At 37.3% G+C, this 18,444-nt stretch overlaps 2 protein-coding genes across 4 annotated transcripts; one reads left to right on the top strand and one right to left on the bottom strand.

The window, feature by feature from the left end:
- The first annotated feature begins 11,601 nt into the window (after positions 1 to 11,601).
- On the top strand, positions 11,602 to 15,619 carry Dhap-at (dihydroxyacetone phosphate acyltransferase). 2 transcript variants are annotated; one of them, XM_076421318.1, is made up of 7 exons: positions 11,602 to 11,724; positions 11,860 to 12,242; positions 12,333 to 12,743; positions 12,833 to 13,340; positions 13,419 to 13,699; positions 13,807 to 14,060; positions 14,151 to 15,619. In XM_076421318.1, the coding sequence occupies exons 2-7, from the start codon at positions 11,951 to 11,953 to the stop codon at positions 14,472 to 14,474; spliced, it is 2,070 nt and encodes a 689-aa protein (XP_076277433.1). In that variant the 5' UTR covers positions 11,602 to 11,724; positions 11,860 to 11,950; the 3' UTR covers positions 14,475 to 15,619. The 2 variants fall into 2 exon arrangements, with proteins under 2 accessions (XP_076277433.1, XP_076277434.1); XM_076421319.1 differs by lacking the exon at positions 11,602 to 11,724 and having other exon boundaries at positions 12,112 to 12,242; positions 12,319 to 12,743.
- Positions 13,731 to 18,132, bottom strand: LOC143207655 (uncharacterized). 2 transcript variants are annotated; one of them, XM_076421320.1, is made up of 5 exons: positions 17,386 to 18,132; positions 16,987 to 17,263; positions 16,746 to 16,929; positions 16,432 to 16,601; positions 13,731 to 16,333 (listed from the first exon to the last, which is right to left on the bottom strand). In XM_076421320.1, exons 1-5 carry the CDS (start codon positions 17,481 to 17,483, stop codon positions 16,196 to 16,198), a joined length of 867 nt encoding a protein of 288 aa, XP_076277435.1. In that variant the 5' UTR covers positions 17,484 to 18,132; the 3' UTR covers positions 13,731 to 16,195. The 2 variants fall into 2 exon arrangements, with proteins under 2 accessions (XP_076277435.1, XP_076277436.1); XM_076421321.1 differs by having other exon boundaries at positions 16,491 to 16,601.
- Between the last annotated feature and the right edge of the window lie 312 nt (positions 18,133 to 18,444).

Below are 18,444 nucleotides of genomic sequence, written 5' to 3'. Positions count from 1 at the left end.
CGAACAGGCAAATCGAGCCATCACGCGAGCGCATAGCGGCTCCGCAAAGAGTAATACTAAAGATGTAAATTCCGATCGCGCAAATGTGGAATAAGAAAGATTTTGTTTTTGTAATTCGACGAGGACGTCGAATATGTCAGGAAAGGCCGAACTGTGGTGTATGCATGAGTGAGTGAGTGAGAAAGGAAGTTGGTGAGTGAGAGTGAGCGAATGAGTAAACAGAATGAACGATAGGTCGAATTAGGAAAGAATGTGTGAGAGAATGAGAGAGAGAGAGAAAGAAAGTTCGCGAAGCGAATTCGGCGACAAGCGCGTCGCAGCAGACATCGACTGGTAGTCAAAACCAGCAGACGTACACTTGAAACATATCCTAAACTTGTAAAAGTCTACATACCTTCAATAAAAGTTACAACATACTGTTTCGGATTTTGTTCAAATTTGGATATGTTGCAGTCTTTAGTGAAATATGAGAAAACGTATCTCAAACAATTCCTTGAAGTCTTGAAAATTGTTGGTTTTACGGACGTGTAATATGAGGTGTCACAAGTTTTTCCTTAAATTATAACGGCCAAACTAACTGTTTACCCCGACACGAGCACTTCGTTTAAAATCAGGTATGAAGGGTTGGATCAGTCCGGTAGTGGAGAAAGTGTAAGTGGGTGAATTAAAACCACTGGTTTAAACAGGGAAGCCGGGTTTCTGCGACTTCAAGATCACTTTTAATAATAATTTTAAACACGCGGTACAAATAACTGACAATTGAGATGTCGTTTCGGAGGAACGACTCACGGTTCTCGTTTCGGAGGAACAGAGATCTCTCTCAGTCATCAATCTCGACTGTTGCGGATCGGGGTCCTCGCATAATACGCGGGCATCCCCACCATACTCTCATACTGGGGAGCTCGTTAGAAATCGTTCAAATTGAACGCGAACGGTAAAGACAATAACACGGGACGAGACGGTAGCACAATGCTTTGAACGTATTTACAATCGTGTGTCAAACACTAACAAAACGATGAAAATTAGTTTTTGGTGCTCATATACAGGGTGCTCGACATAATAAAAAGAGACACCTAGCACATATTTTTAAATTTCTTATATTTAAAGGTGGAAAGTGTACACTCCGTTATGAATAAAACCACTAGAAACGGTCCTAATTCCGTCGAGTTTAGGCTTTTCTTAATCGGCAGAACGCCACGAATTGGCTCGTGTGACTTTCGTGAGGGCAGCACGGAAAATAATTATGTTCAGCATTCGCTCCTTAGCGGTTTCATGCCGAGCTACCTGGCTGGCCGGGGGATTGTCGGGCCGTGTTTATTGCACTACTATTGTGTTCTGGGCTCAGGCCTCAGGGCTCGACCCTTGGGCGTCGGTCGTGTTCATTGTAGCCTCGAGTTGGCCGAAAGTATTCATGGATTTATTCATTTTCGAGAAAATAGAATAAAAATAAAATCACTAACCAGTGTTGGGCAAAAATTCAATCGACGATTGACGACTAAATTTCTACTTCAATCGTTAATCGCGATTAACAATTAATATCCTCGTTTAGTCGTTAATTGTGGTTAACGAATAAATACCGATTGATCGTTATATTTGCGGATAAGATTAAATACTTATTAATCGTTAATTGCGGATAACGATTAAATTTCTACTTTAGTCGTTAATCGCGACTAACGATTATCAATCGTCAATCGGATGACCGATTAAATGCCCAACTCATCTGTCACCAACTCCTCAAATCACTCGCCGATGTCGAGCCGCTCTCGAGCCGCCCGATGTGTAACGGATAGACTTGGGATCTGTATGCATTTATAGCAAAATTGAGTAGATGAAATTGATAGTTGTTGGAAAATTTTTAAAATTGAAAATGTCAATATATGATTTCTCCTTTATTAAAATCATTAAGGAAAGGGATGACATTCTTTTGAGTTTCTATTTCTTGTAATCAACGCTGACGTTTTTTATTTTACATAAAGACCCGCTATCTATCCGTAACACATCGGGCGGGTGGCCCGAACGTGGTCGACCTCGTCGGGCGCGTTCGGACAGAAGCGGACAATAATAACTCGCTCTCTTTTGTGGCAGCTAATTTCCTACATTTGCCACAAGATGGACAGATAGTCAAAGAAAGACCTTTCTCGCTGCTACCTGATCCGTCACCGATCTCTATATATACAGTCTTAAACCACCTTCCGATATCGCAGCGTCTCGGGCAGGGCCCGCCTTACTGATGAGTCCTCTAGCGGTTCAGGACTGGTCGGTCAGAGCTGTGACACACCTTTTTTGGCCATTCCGTCGCGATCCAGGCGGCGACCCTTGCAGCGACCCGTGCAGCTATTGGGTCGCTGCAAGGGTCGCTGCAAGGGTCGCCGCAAGTTTCTGTGTTAAAGTCGAATAACTTTCGATAGAAAAGAGATAGAACGATGAATTTTTTTTAAAATTAAAGCTCTAACTTTGCAGAATATGCGGAAAGTAGGGAAATGATGGTACGAACGTTTTTTAACCTTGACAAAATTCGTTAAACCTGCACAATTTCAATAAAACTTTTTTGCAACATGCTGTACATCATTTCCCGTAGATTCTTGCACGCTTATTTCAAATCTGGTCTCAGAATTTGTCTACCACCTCAGGATTTTATAAAAAATCGAATTTTTTGTCAACGAAACAAATGAAATCATATTTCCGTTGAAATCCGATTGAGCTACACTTTTTTTTTGGTGGTTTTATTAGGAAAGGATTGGGCTATTGCAAAATTATTTTTTTAACCTCGACCATCAACTGTATGGAGTCGAAAAATTTAAACTAATTCGTTTTTTACGTCTTTTTCGATGAGCCGTCACACAGTGGTCTGGATTGGAAAATCGTGTGCCTTTCTGCCCAAAAACGAACTTTCTCGTATCGATATCTATAAACATTGCTTCCCAAATGTTCACAGACCTCGGAAATGAAGAAAATAGTACAATTTAATAAATATAATAGTTGCAATAAACATTGAAAATAGGACATTTTAAGAGGAGGATTTTTCACGAGAAAAATTGCTTCTCTGTGATGCGGTGCCCTGACGTTCCTATTTAATATTATCTCTCGCTTTTTTTTTTATATTGAAGAGCAGACTTTTGTGATAAAAATCATATCTTTCTATTATTTATTAACGTAAATACTCTATTTATATAATAATGCTCAATGCCGTAAGAAAAATTTGTGAAGTCCTTTCCATTTAAGATGGTATATCTTTAAAGTTTAGCCGAGTTTAGCTTTCTAATTAATTGGAATATTTTTAGTACACCTTCCTTCTAAATAATCATGAAAAAATTAATTCCGCCCCTCTCCGCCCGCTCAAATTATTATTGTTTAAAGCCATTAAAGTTGGTAATAGAATGTTTGCGAGGTATATTGTTGGTACAAATTATTATCAGATGACTTCACATAGCGAAAAATGTAAGATTTTAGTGTTAAATATTGCATCCGAGGTAATTCTTTAGTATTAAAATATAATAGAAGTTTTTCAATTCTGTTTCGTTCTGATATTTCGCTCACCTCTAGTAAGCTAAAGATATAAGGTAGTAGGCTCGTTTCGTTTTTTAATCATTATAAATTATTATAAAAAATATCTTTAAGTAATTTTTTTTGTGTATGTTGATTGCAACAAGACTTCTCAAATTTATATTTTACGTATTCCATAAAACGTTACACATGTGTGAAACATAAATATAAAAAATACATATTTAGAAAGTAAAAAATAGTATGTACGATTATATTCCAAAAATTTATTTTTAAATCAAAAATATCAATGAAAATTTATAAAAAATTATTGTTTAACAAATGCAAAAAATATTTAATTACCTATAGTTAAAAATGACTATTTTTTAAATATTTTTAGTGAAAATTTCATTGCAGTATCTCTACTGGTTCAAAAGTTATAACAAAATGGCACACGATTTTCCAATCCAGACCACTGTGCGTCAGTGATTTAAATTTTGAACAAAATATGTTTATATTCCTTGGAGTTTCCACTGTAAAATGAGCCCTTCAAAAGAAATGGAGATATAAAAATTGGCGTCACAAGGAGCTGGCAACGGACGCTGTATACGACTAAATAACCCCATTTACACCTCGAGAATAATATTAGCAACCAGTCTTGACCAACGATGCCTTTTTAAGTGAAAGGTAACAACCCTGGAACAGACATTTTCTGACGTAAGGATCGACAGCGTCGGTCCTGAAATTACATATTTCATTCACGTAGTGAAAAAACATTTTAGATTTGTCTATGTCCAACAAGTGATCCAATACACTGCCTCGTAAGTACGAGCGATAGCGAAACAGCAGTGGGTTAGGATACGATACCGTTACCGCCCACTACATACTACGCAATTGTAGGGGATGGCGGCAAGACGCCAACACGCATGGATTCGAACTGGTGACATTGTACTTGGTGTAAGCCTGAGAAGAAGGTTCCCAGGCAGGATTACGGTGACGTGTCTAGGTGCGAATGCGCGGACGATTGGATCAGAGTGGAGGAGGCAGGACTCGTTTCACATGCATTTTCGGCTGTATTGAAATACTTATTACAGCGGTCACACATACTACGCAGCGTGCGCCATCGAAGTCAACACATTGAGACTACGGGCGCGCGGCTGGGGTCGGGCTACGCAGACCACGGGCGCGCGGCTGGGGTCGGGCTAGGCAGACCCAGGCAGACCCAACCCGGTAGACTCGATTTCTTTCAGTGCCGTTCCCGGGGCTGTTCTCTACAGGGAGATTTATGACAGGTCATTACTATTGAGCTGGAAGTCGACACTTCCTCGACCAACACGTTTTGACTGTAATTTTCAAATCACTCGACGAAGTCGAGCCACTCTCGGGCCGCTTGATATGTCACGAATAGACTGCGGATCTTTATGCATTTATAGCAAACTTGAGTAGATGAAATTGATAGTTGTTGGAAAATTTTTTAAATTGAAGATGTCAATATATGATTTCTCCTCTATTAAAATCATTAAGGGAAGAGATGACATTCAATTTAGTTTCTATTTCCTGTAATCGACGCTGACATTTTTTATTTTGCATAAAGATACGCAGTCTATCCGTGACACACTATCAGGTGGCCCGGTGGCCCGAGAGTGGCTCGACTTCGTCGAGCGCGTTCAGACGTCAGACAGAAGCGGACAAGTTCGTGGGAACGCAGAATTGAATCTCGAGTAGCGCGAAAACTCGCTCGCCCGAACTTGTCCGATTCTTTCCGAACCCGCCCGACGAGATCGAGACACTCCCGGGCAGCTCGAAACCCCTTGGCAGCCCGATGCACTCGGGTAGCTTGAAACGCGCTAGAGCCGAAAATTATAAATTTCAACACTCTACACCTACCGAACCTTAAAAGTAACTGGTAAATGTTTCTTTGTATGAAAGTGATGGGATTGATTTTATTTAGACTTTATGCAGCTCTCCTTGTAATATGTTATAATGTATTTGCTCGTTCGGAAAGTCATTTCGTTTTCTCCTTTGCTGAAGAAACAATTCTATTTCTTGCAATCGATATAGTAAATTTTTATTTTGCAGGAAGATCCGCAGTCTATCCGTGACACACCATCGGGTGGCCCGGTGGCCCGAGAGTGGCTCGACTTCGTCGAGCGCGTTCAGACGTCAGACAGAAGCGGACAAGTTCGTGCGAACGCAGAATTGAATCTCGAGTAGCGCGAAAACTCGCTCGCCCGAACTTGTCCGATTCTTTCCGAACCCGCCCGACGAGATCGAGACACTCCCGGGCAGCCCGATGCACTCGGGTAGCTGGAAACGCGCTCGAGCCGATTTCCCTTCTACGACACATTTTTTTAGCACGAAGACGTTTCAACCCTCTACACCTACCGAACCTTAAAAGTAACTGGTAAATGTTTCTTTGTATGAAAATGATGAGATTGATTTTATTTAGACTTTATGCAGCTCTCCTATTGTAATATGTTAATGTATTAGTTCGTTCGGAAAGTCATTTCGTTTTCTCCTTTGCTGAAGAAATAACATTCAATTTGATTTCTATTTCTTGCAATCGATGTAGTCAATTTCTACTTTGCAGAAAGATTCGCAGTCTAGTAATGACAAACGGAAGCATTGCCATCCCTACACGATAAACGAAATTACTTTCCGAACGACCTGATAGTATGTAGTATGTAATTTAAATAAAAATATTAATTTTGTCAGTAAAAAGAAAGACTGCTGCTGCTACACATTTGTATAATAGACATTTACTTTAGCGACATCTACCACATAGCACGTCCTACATTAATGCGACCTGGCGCGATCGTGTTGCCCTCTTACGGCGAGGCAAAATCGAGCCCCGTTCTCCGTGCAGTGGCGCGGCAGCAGGGATCCAAAACGCGACATAGCTGCGGCGCAGTACAGCTGCAGAACGGAGCAGTTGGTTGTCTGGGCACCGACGAGATACTATTAAAGACTGCCAGCCCCTGTGTTATTCCGCGGGACCGGTAAGTGGGCGCGAGTGGGCGCGGGGATAACGGGAAAGTTACAGTGATCTGATATACCACAGCGGTAAAAGTTCCACAATCGACGAGATATTCGTCAAGTGGAAGAAGAATGATATAGTAGAATGCTGACATTACCCATTCTGTAATTGCCTTATAATACTATATGTATATGTATAATTCTCTTATTGTATTCTTATTTCCGTTATTATCACCATTGTAATAATTGTTTACAATATAATCGATAGTTTATAGATGAAGGAAAAATGAAAGTAACTACTACGTAATATTCTACAAATGTATATTGGAATTTAAATAGTAATTTGAACATTATTGCGTTATATATAAAATAATGATTCTTAAAAAATATTCTGTTATGTTATGTAATGACAAAATTCAATCGTTCTTATTAAGATCCTTAGTAGGAAACAGAAAATTAATTTTTTTACTTATTTATCCCATACTTGTAATGCTCGACAGCATTATTGACAGCAATTATTAAAGCAGAGGTAGTAACAAGATAAAAGTATTAACTAATTAAACTAATTTTCGACGGCTCCTATCCATACAATGTTATTTAGAGGCAGTATTTCGCACGAAGATATCTAAAAAAATAATTCTATTTGACTCTATACGAATATTTCTTGCACCATATATGACGCTATTTAAAAAGTGCGTGTAACATTATTTTATTTCATTCTGAACTGAACCACTTCCTGAAACATGATTCATTTATGAGTACATTGTGCGACGAGGCGAAGATCTAGCAGACGAAGTCGAAGTCGAAATCTTAAAAGAATAAGGACTATCCGCGTCTCTTCTTTTCCCGACGCTGTCCTTCTTTGTGTCCGAAACTTGCGTCGCTCATTGCATAAGCAAATATCATCGGAATTATATAATTTTGGTACCATTTTCATAAAAAGAAACAAAATTCACCAAATATGTTAAGGAAAATCCTATAAAAAAGTAATGATAAATAATTAAGCTTTGTTGTTTGATTAGTAGTCTCACACCGATATACCCGACCCGACCCGTATCAATATATATGTTACAATGTTTCACTCCACTCCACGGCGACCGAAGCCCCCGAGCTTCACTTCCCTTTTCTCCGTTCGTCATCATAGAATAGTGTTTCCTGAAAATTGAATGTCTCATATCTGGCCAGACTCGAGTTTTCGACATTTATAGCAAGCTTGCTATAATCTTATCTTATATGTCAAAATTTAGTTTTCTATTTAAAATATTTTGTTGTTAAAACTCATTAATAGTTTTAAATAGTACTTGAATATATTTAAAATGGTTTGGAATATTGGAATATTACAATTTGGAATGAAGGGCCTAGCCGGACGAGGTAGTCCTTCGAAGTATTTAAACAGCCGTTGTGCCATTCAATTTTCGGTCAATTTTCCCCATTTGCTTGCATTAATTTAATCATATAATTGCATTTAATTGAAATTGATATTTGAGATTTTTTCCCGATTTTTTGGTTCAAAATGTTAATTACACAAAGTGAAAAACACGCAAAAATTCGACAAATGCAGGTTTTTTAGAGAAATTGAAAAATAGCATTGTGATCATATTTTTAGACTATCAACATACCAGAACTTTTTTTACGACAGCGCGTATAGTCCAGTCGCCAGGTACTTTTACCTGGAAAGTATTCCCAACTTAATGAAATTTTGACACGTCATTTAGGGGTACTCTGGGGTGTCGAATCTGAGTTTTCAACCTCGAGGACCCTGTGCTAACTTGGGAGAAAAAATCACGATTCTTATTACCTTGTTTTGGTTTTTCGCCTATTACTCAAAAACTGAGAAAAACGACGGCGGGGTCCGATCGGGGATGTTTTTTTTTTATTATTAATATCTATATTGCTATTAAACATAACACCAACAAAAATATAAAAAGGCTTGAATCCACTCGGTTGAAGTAAATAAATTGTGCTATCCTCCCCAGTTAATAGTGAAAATGTAAGGGGTATCCGTAGTATGAAGATTATATATAGATATGTTGAAAAACTAAAGTTATGAGCCAAAAACTTGCAATTGCCTGCTAAATGTCACAATGCGTGGCTCAAAATGTCATTTTGAGAAACATTTCCTAATTTTGAACGCCTGTCTATCGGTGCCTGTTGGGTCAAAAAAAAGATTGACCAGTGTTTGAATAAAATTTAATGCTCTTTCCAAAAATGAAAAACAAAAGTTCTGAGGATCCACAGTTTTTGAGTAATAGGCGAAAAACCAAAACAAGGTAATAAAAATCGTGGTTTTTCCCCCTCCCCAAGTTAGCACAGAGTCCTCGAGGTCGAAAACTGAGATTCGACACCCCAGAGTACCCCTAAATGACGTGTCAAAATTTCATTAAGTTCGGAATACTTTCCAGGTAGACGCCTTTTTTCGACCTGCCGACTGGACTATATGAAAAAACTTAACGACACTGAGGAAAATGAAAAATTTGATAACTCCGAGAAAAATGGAAAACTTAATGTGACTCCGAGAAAAATAAAGAACTTACTGACTCTGAGGAAAATGAAAAATTTAATAACTCTCAGTTAATAAGCAGTCTTCAATGCCTCTTAAAAAAGCAATTAATCATGCAGGGATTGATCAGGTGTTTCTCTCTATATTAAAAAATATTTAAAAATCCTTTGACAAATCTGTTTTGTGGCGTCAGGATACTGCTGTCGATATTCCATCACACAGTTTGTATAGTATACATATATTATTTCTCCTCTTTGTTTCTATATAAAATTTTATTATGATCCTCCATTAGTTTAACGCCCCGTTCAGCGGTATCATTGACCACCTTCAGTCTATGTTTCAGTCAGACTACTTATTATTCATAATAACTTCTTTTTCCGATATTATAACTGTTTTTCTTTTGTAGATTGGAGCGTATTAATGAATTTATTTATATATACATATATAAGGGAGTAGAGAGACTTCCAGGATTGCAAGATATTCATTTACTCATTTCTCGATAATACAAACACGGGGTTTTTCACTAGTCAAAAAAAAAACGCCAGATAAAACATCGATCTAAGGCGCTATCTGCCTCAAAAGTCCTATTTTTTCGTTTACGAAGCGTAATTTGCATTATTCGGCAGCATGTGTAGCTATGAAAATAGCTATATGCGCAGTTGTATGCTTCCGTATCTCTGTCAGTCATGTATATATGAAAAAACTCTTCAAACAAAAGTTGTAGTATACATATAAGGAGGTGGATATAGTATCAGAGAAAAAAATTTTTTCAAAGTCATTATTTCAAGTTTTCAAGGTCACGGATGTTTTTTCTATCAACAACTGTTTATGCTATATATGGATTCTTAGAGAGAAAAAAGACAAATTCAACGCTATATCATAACGTCTATTTATGTCAAGATTTAAAAAATTCAAAATTTTCAAATTTGCTGCGCCTCATTTTCCCATGATCCAATCGGCCCCAAAATTTTTCCAGATCATTTTCTCAACATTTGTTACAATTCTGGTTTCCGGGACCAAAAAATTTCATGGTCGAAAAATAAGGTCCACCCTAATGTACATATACGTAAATTACGAGAAACAGTAAAGGGTGCTTAACGTCGAAGAAGAAAATCCTGGTAATTAAAACTTAATATGTACTACATTCCACGTTATTAGAATAATTGTAGTCTAATTATGATACATTTTATATCAACATTTTTTATTTACACCTAGAAACGCCACTGTCTCGGAAGGAAATGGACATTCGAGAGAAGCAATAAAATTAGAGCATCATCGCGAAAAAAGATGAGTTTGCAATAACCTCAATATTTTATGAAATTCTATTATAATTATAGTTATGACTGTATTTTTTTATTATAGGAAGACAGAAGATCAAATTGTGTGTATAAAATCAATTTATATATATTATACAATTTATTTTATTATTTGTTTGACAACTAATATATCTACAAATTGTTTCATAAACTAAAAAATACTTCCTGCATTTTCGTATTCTCCAATCAGTCCTAATAAATACCATCAACGTGTTCTCATATACCAATTTTTATTAATGCAATTATGACAGTAACGAAACGTTTCTATTTAAAATGAATACATATTTTGAACATAGTTTTAACATTTTTAATTTTTTGGAAGGTTAAAAAATGTAATTAAAAAAGTAATGAAAAATAAAAATTAAAAAAAATCCTCGCTGCACGGGGACTCGAAGGCTAGCTCCAGATTGCGATTCATACGCTCGACGGCTCGACAGTCGAATTTCAGTTTCGTTTCCGTAAGCCGTAAGCCGTAAAGCATGGCAACATGGCAAGTGCTAAAAATAGATTGCGGCTGGCACAAGCAGCGCACACGGATATAGCAAAGGTACGCTGGTGAGTGTAGCGCGCGGGCGCGTTGCTAACACGATACCAATACAGTGTCTTCTGCACCGACGAAATGCCGTCGGTGGCCTCCTGTTTCTCACTCCAGTCAGAATATATCCTAGAGGGCGTAAGAGAACACCGAAAAATTCGAGTCCCGCCAACTCCCGTAAGGCTGGCAGTCTTTAACAGTATCTCGTCGGTGGTCTGGGTATACTTAAAATTTAAAAAATACGTTTTATAGATTTATGTCAATTAAACATATTCTGAAAATTTCAGGGTAACCCTAAAGTTATTCTTCTAAATTTTCGTAGAAAAAATTGGTTTTTAATTTGGTTTAATTAATAATAACTGTGCCTAAAAATATGAAAAAAATTGGAGACAGTATTGATGACAGTAAGTATTTCATCATTAAATTAATTTCCAAGATGGTGGCTTTTAAACTTCGATATAAAATCTGTGTTTCTTCGAAATCTTCCGGCTTTTCTATTTTTTAAAACTAGAGTTTGCAACAAAGGCTCGGGAAAAATTAAAATACTTCTATGAATATAATTTATATTATTAGAGATTTGTATATTAGTTACATATTTGATATAAAACAATATAAACTGTATGTCCTAATCCTGGCCAATGATGATGTACGATCTGATTCAGTCTAAAGATGATGTAGGATCTGATCCAGGCTAATGATGATGTACGATCTGATTCAGTCTAAAGATGATGTAGGATCTTGTCCATGCTAAAGATGATGTAGGAGCTGATCCAGGCTAAGTACTAGACTAGGGGGCAGCACTATATGGGCACGGCCAAAACCCGGGCGTGAGCACTCTCATATACTCTCTGTCTGGGCACACTGCTCTCTGGTCAGATGTTTTACGAGTATTTACAATGTGACCTGTGACCACGCAAGTAAGTATACATAAATGTCTACATATATGGATGTATACATACGTTTTGCATAACACAAATTGCGTGTACATATCAATTGAATTCAAAATGAGGGAAAGTTGACCATTGGACTTTATGTTGATTTCTCGTTTTCAGCAAAATAACCATCCAGGGAGGAGTCTTTTACTAAACGAATGAAGTTATTGTCGGCTGTCCTGCTGTCGGCGTTTTACGTTCTGCGATTAAAATGAATCGACATGTAGAATCTGTAGATCTGTTGCTCGAAAGACGAAAGGACTGTGATATTTTATGGGCTTCTCGACCTATGGATCCACTATTGCCGCATAAACTTTCTTTCGAGTCCAAGTATACCAGAAATCAAATGATCGAAGCTGTCCTCAACGATGAAAGAGTTAAATTAGCAATTACATCTGTGGCTGCGACACAGCAACAGAACATAAACAAAGTTGTACAAGAAGCTCGTGCAATGGTAAATGAAATGGCTAGTAAGGCACATTTAGCTACTGTTCGCTGGTTAGGTAAGCGTAAAATTCTATGTAGAAAAAGAAACAAACGAATAAATAGCAATGTTTGACCATTAAATTCTAGATGTAGATCTTGGTTTTCAGGTGTTGTTATTACCAAAGTACTAAAAAGGATTTTTCAAAGTATTTATGTGAATGAGAATGTGCTACTGAGAATGAAAAAAGAAATGCAAATTTCTCAAGTTCAATACGTTTATGCTCCTTCTCATAGAAGTTACTTGGATTTTATTTTATTATCGTATGTTTTGTTTTCGTACGACATGGCGCTTCCCAACATCGCGAGCGGTATGGACTTTTATCAGATGTACATAATAGGAGAATTGTTGAGAAAAACAGGAGCTTTTTACATGCGACGTAGTTTCTCCAATGATTTATTATACAAAAAAGTGTTCCAAGCGTATGTATCGTCGTTAGTACAACACAGCGACAGAGCAATAGAATTTTTTATCGAAGGCACTCGCAGTAGAAGTTTGAAGAGTATAATACCAAAATTTGGTACGCAGAAATTGCTGATACAGCGATTTAATTCTTTCGTAAGTACTAAATAATGCAAACACAATTTCTGACAACGTTGTGGGTTTCAGGTCTTCTGTCAACTATTTTAGAAAGTTTGTTGGAAGGTGGAGTACCCGATATTTATTTCATACCTATAAGCATTAGTTACGAACGGCCACCGGAAGAATTACTATTCGCGTACGAACTGCTGGGTGTCCCAAAACCAAAAGAATCTACGTTCGGTCTCCTTCAATCTTTGTCTATTTTACAGAAACCTTATGCTTATGGTAGCGTATTTTTTAATATCGGCGAACCTATTTCCACATGCAGCTTTTTAAGCATGGAAGTCCGTAGGGCAAAAGTATTGTCACCCTATACGAAACTACCGTCGACTGTTCGTGAAGATTTGGCTTACCTTATAATCGATTCGCATAAAAAGAACACCGTTCTCATGCCTATCAATTTAATTGCATTGCTGTTCAATGAGAGGTGTCAAATGTACCCTGATCATCCGTACACGTTAGATAGTTTAGTCGACGATTATTTGTGGTGCAAAAACGCTCTAGAAACATTCAACGCGACTATGCATCCGAAAAAGTAAGTCCCGCTTCGAAAGAAACAATAGAACTATGAATGAATATTACAGTCATTAATCGTAGAATCCGTTTTCTCTAGGTCAGATAGAAACGATGCAAGACAAGAGATATTAAACGCTCTGAAAACTCACGAAGAATTGCTTACGTTCGACTCGTCGGAATTTTTAAGACTGAAACAAAGACACAAATCGACCAAGTTGAAAAGCGTCACGCGAGTTAAAGGGCATACTATTGCGGAGAAAACGATGGAAATAGCGGTATCGGTTATCAATATATCACTTTATCTAAATCCCACTCTTTCTTTTCTAACGAAACCTGCCATTGTCACATTAGCGATTGGAACGGAAGGAGTCGAACAAGGTAATCTTGGAACCATTACACGTACTACTCGTTCGTTGTTCTCGATATTTATTGATACACGACCTATTGTAATTCTAAGTAAAACTTTTTCATTGTCTTAAACGTAGATTCCGCTTTTAAACGATACACGTTACTCAGGACAATAATGAGTACAGAATTCGCAATGCCATTGATAGAAGATGAGCTCACGATGATGTTGGAATGGGAAGAAACCTTAAATATTTTGTTGAAATTAAATTACGTCAGTATTCAGAACAACAAATACATTCGAGGAGAAAATTCGAAATTATCTTCTCTCTTGTACAATGTACTACTGCCATTCGTGGATGCGATATACATTACGTGTCTTGTCTTGTTTGAGGTAAAGTTAGAAATTTTTCTCATCATGTAAGTAGGATATTTTATACATGGAAAAATATGATTTCATTTCTCTTCTTCTTTTCGATTACAGTGGGGTGAGTCGTCTGACATAACTGTAAAAGTAGTTTCCACCGAAGCTCAAAAACGAGCAGAAAAAGCATTTCTCGAAGGAGATGAATGGGGGAACCATCCGTATTCATTATCCCTTGACTTATATTCTACGTCGATAAGCAATCTCGTACTGCAAAGTATTCTAGTGCCAGCTGAAAAACGAGATACATACCGTGTCGACAAAATTCGACTGGCGTTAATTCTTGGGCAATTACATGATCTTTCGTTGAAACGACCGCCGGGTTCGTATCGTAACGCAGTATTATTGTCCCCAACGCCGCCAGCCGTGCAAGCCAAACTGTAAACTTGAACAGTTGGGATAGGAAGCGTTGAGAAACATTCGTTGCAATAAGTCGCATTGGATAAGCAAACAAGAATTTGTTCGAGCTAACAAAATATTGTCACACGATTAACGGTATAGTCATTACACGTATAATACATTATACTATTATACATACAGTCCACGACAAAATAATAAGACACCTAGCATATTTTTAAATTTCCTGTATTTAAAGGTGAAAAGTGTACACTCCGTTATATCCTGAATACTACATACTATCTCCAAAGTAAACACGCGAAATCTTACGATTGTATCGCAAACCATAGCAAAATTAGAGAAAGATATGTGAACACGGACTGACATTGCTTCGACAAAAGTATAAGACATTTGGCTTATTTTCCAATCATGTGACTTCTACCATTAAGTGTTCTACTGGGAACATTCTACTGCAAACGTTGAATCTTGTGATTTCCTTACATTATAAGTACATTTATTACATTGAAAAATAAATAATGGGTCAAGGAAAGCAGTTAGATAAAGTGAGGTCGATCGAATCGTTCTGTTGCGCTCGGAAAAGTACAGTATTCATAAAATTGCGAAATTATTAAACAGAAGTAGGTGCGCGATATATATATATATATATAATGTGTTAAAAAATCCAAGTGCTTATGGAGACGCGAAAGGAAGTGGAAGACCTAGCGTTACTTCCGATCGTGATAAACGTGCAATTTTGCGTGTTGCGTCGAATTTTAAGGACACAACAAGACAAATAGCCGAAGAAGCAGGTGTGAAAACAAATTTAAGAAATGTACATCGCATTTTACAAGGAAGCAAACATATTAAACGGAAGAAATTAAAACAACGGCCAACCCTTAATGGAGAAACACAAAACAGCACGACTAAAGTTCGCTTGTGAACAAGTCCACTGAATGAAAAACTGGAGAAAAGTCATTTGTAGTGTCGAGAAAAAATTCAATCTATAGATGGCTCTGACTAGATGACTGGGCCTACTACTTTCATGTTTGCAGAAAGGAAGAACTCCATTTACGTTGCCGTCAAATGGGTGGTGGCAGTGTTATGATATGGGCCGCTATTGGTTTAAAAAAATGGAAAAACAGAAATAAACTTTTTATCAGGTCGGATGAATACTAATAAATATATTGAACTAATAGCAGATCAGTTAAACAAGCCTGCAGCTGGTATCACGCGCTGTGACTATATTTTTCAACAGGATAATGCAGCAATCCATACTGCAAAATCTGTGAAACAATCCTTTTCTTTAAAAAATATTAATATTTTGGAATGGCCCGCTCGTTCTCCCGATTTATATATTATAGAAAATTTGTGGGGAGATTTGTTAAAACGATTCTACGCGAATATGGGAGACAATATAATAACGTAAATAAACTAAAAGAAAGTATAAATCACAATTGGACACATTTAGAACAAAAACGAATCAAAACGTATCATAAAACTATCCGAAAGCGATTACTAGACGTAATTGAATTCAAGGGAGGTATCGCAAAGTATTAATTTTGTATTTTTATTTGCTTAATCAAACATTTTTCTGTTAGTGTCTTATATACTTTTGTCGAATTAATGTCAGACTGTCTTAATTAATGTCTTATTATTTTGTCGAGGACTGTACATAGATTTATTATTAAGTTTTCTATTTTGTTGTTTGTAATTATTTCGTACATATTACGTTACCATTTGAATTACCAATTACAAATCAGTTAAACATTTCAGATAAATTTATCCATGCTGCTGAGTATTTTAACCGTCTCTTCGTCAAGTATGTTTATAGTTCTTTTTCTTCTGCCGAGAAGTAACGTGGCGCCGGTAGGGGTTGGTGCAGGGTTATTCATATTTCGGAATAGAAGCTGTAACAGGAGACAATTACGTCGAAAAGCAAATAAAAATCGTTACTTGGGATTTACTGGAATTTAAGGTGTATACAATAGAATCGAGCCGTTAATACCATGACTAGTCGAACAAGATATACAGCAAACGTGAGGAATGAAATAGCCATCAATGCACCTTCTATGGATGGAAATCCTGTAGCGTTATCATGAGAATCATAACCGACATCATGATGTTCGGTGCCTCTTTTTTGTCGACCGCCTTTTAAAGTTTGCGCAAGTCGAGATTCTTTCAAAAGAAAAACAAAAAAACCCCAATAACCATTTGTTTGTCACATTTCTCTTTTTGCTACGTCGCTTATACATACATTATTATGCATGTACGGTGTACAGTAAGTTTGTAACTATTTACATATAGAAATCATTTTACTACCTATTTCGGTTACTAACGTTTGCTCAAACGTTTTCAAAAACAAGAGTTTTCCTTCACTGGATGTCGACTGCGATTTCAAAGTCTGATGAACAGATCTCAATATATTTATCGGTAAATATTTTAAAATATCCACGTCGTTCGAGACGATGGATTCATTGTAACATTTTGTATGCGTATTGTTTTCCTGAAAATGAGGAATTCTAAGTCGATGATAGACGAAAAACAAAAAACCCTTACTTACATCCACTATCGAGGAATCGGTTGCCTCCTCTAGTTGTTGTTCTCCTTCTTCGGTACTAGTTGCAAATGAATTTTCCTCATTGGTGTACTCGTGAATCGTGGTTTCGCTGTCGGAATCTTCAAATCGATGTTGATCCATCAGAGATCCTCCACTTCCGTTCACCGCTGCTTCTTCGCTCAAGTCTTTTCGAGGTATATTATCGTACACGAGAGGGAATTGATTTTCCGTGGGTGTTGAGGAAAATGTATGAAAATGATCTTGTTTGGATGACGGTATCCTACAAGTAAAATGTGAATAACTTTGCAAATTAAGTATCGATGCGCATCATTGTTTTCGATACGTGCTCTAATATACATATAATACTATGTACATACTATTTCTTTTTCTTTTGCTACATACCTGTATATTCTTTTCTCATCGGAGAACTGTGGCATGTCCACCCATTCTGCCAAACTGATGTTCCATAAGAATATACTTGACATGCTTAATATGAACATTTCGAAGAACCGAGTAATAGCGTCTAAATATGGCAATGGTACCGGCCACTTACTGAAGTAACGCGAGTAATATTATTGTTTGTTGCCCGAATATTGCATTCGTGAGAATCCTCGGATACATTCCATACAATGACCAACTGAGAGGACCTCCTCGGAGGTACTTAGTGTGACGCTAAGCAGGATGTTATTATTTCAAGCAAAAGTGCTGTTAGAATTAACGAGAACGAGACGAACAATTACATTCCCACTCTAACGACATCTAGATTCGCAGATTTTCTTTTTAAACCGTTCAAAACACAGATATAGAAATTCGATTTTGAATAATGTTTAGATCAGGCCTGGCCAACGGCCCGCCAGGCGATTTTATATTTTGTTTCCTGTTGTATGCATACAAAAAATATTAAACTAGAGGGTTATTGTTGCTCGCTCGTTTCGCTCGCTCGCGAATAGGGTTGTTATTGCTCGCTCGCTTTGCGAGCTCGCGGATAGAACTGCTCTTGCGAAAGGGTTAGTGGTACGCATGGCTAGTAGTACCTATAGGTACCAGACAACCAAGCGGGCCGAAGCCACAAATGCGCGTGAGGGGTCGTAGTGTTCCCTGGACACAATCTTGGCACATGATGTCGTTGCCACAATCCGGGATATCGTGCCCAGTTTAACGATCGGGCCGTTGTAAGAGGGCAGCACATAGCCGCACTAACTCTTCCTTTTTACTTATTTTGTACGCATTCGAGGCGGGAAAATTAAATGATAGATTTTATTTATTGTAGTATTTGTAGTAGTTTTCCTAGACTGCGGATCTTTATGCAAAATAAAAATTGTCTGCATCGATTGCAAGAGATAGAAACTAAATTGAATGTTACTTCTTCCCTCTTAACGGGTCTTTATGCAAAAAAATTCTCGTCGTATAAGGGAAAAGAAAATTGATATTTTTTTATTTTTTAATACGCCGCAGGGGGAG

This window comes from Lasioglossum baleicum, chromosome 4 (assembly GCF_051020765.1).
Source record: "Lasioglossum baleicum chromosome 4, iyLasBale1, whole genome shotgun sequence".
Lineage (NCBI taxonomy): Eukaryota > Metazoa > Arthropoda > Insecta > Hymenoptera > Halictidae > Lasioglossum > Lasioglossum baleicum.
Note: the sequence above shows the minus strand (reverse complement) of the source record. Positions and strands in the feature narration are given on the sequence as shown.

Coding starts and splice junctions, on each gene's coding strand:
- Dhap-at (XM_076421318.1), top strand. CDS start 11,951: ATGAATCGACATGTAGAATCTGTAGATCTGTTGCTCGAAAGACGAAAG. Junction 12,243..12,332: donor AGCTACTGTTCGCTGGTTAG/GTAAGCGTAAAA, acceptor CTTGGTTTTCAG/GTGTTGTTATTACCAAAGTA. Junction 13,700..13,806: donor AACGGAAGGAGTCGAACAAG/GTAATCTTGGAA, acceptor TCTTAAACGTAG/ATTCCGCTTTTAAACGATAC.
- LOC143207655 (XM_076421320.1), bottom strand. CDS start 17,483: ATGTTCATATTAAGCATGTCAAGTATATTCTTATGGAACATCAGTTTG. Junction 17,264..17,385: donor GATGAGAAAAGAATATACAG/GTATGTAGCAAA, acceptor TTTTACTTGTAG/GATACCGTCATCCAAACAAG. Junction 16,334..16,431: donor ATCTTGTTCGACTAGTCATG/GTATTAACGGCT, acceptor CTCCTGTTACAG/CTTCTATTCCGAAATATGAA.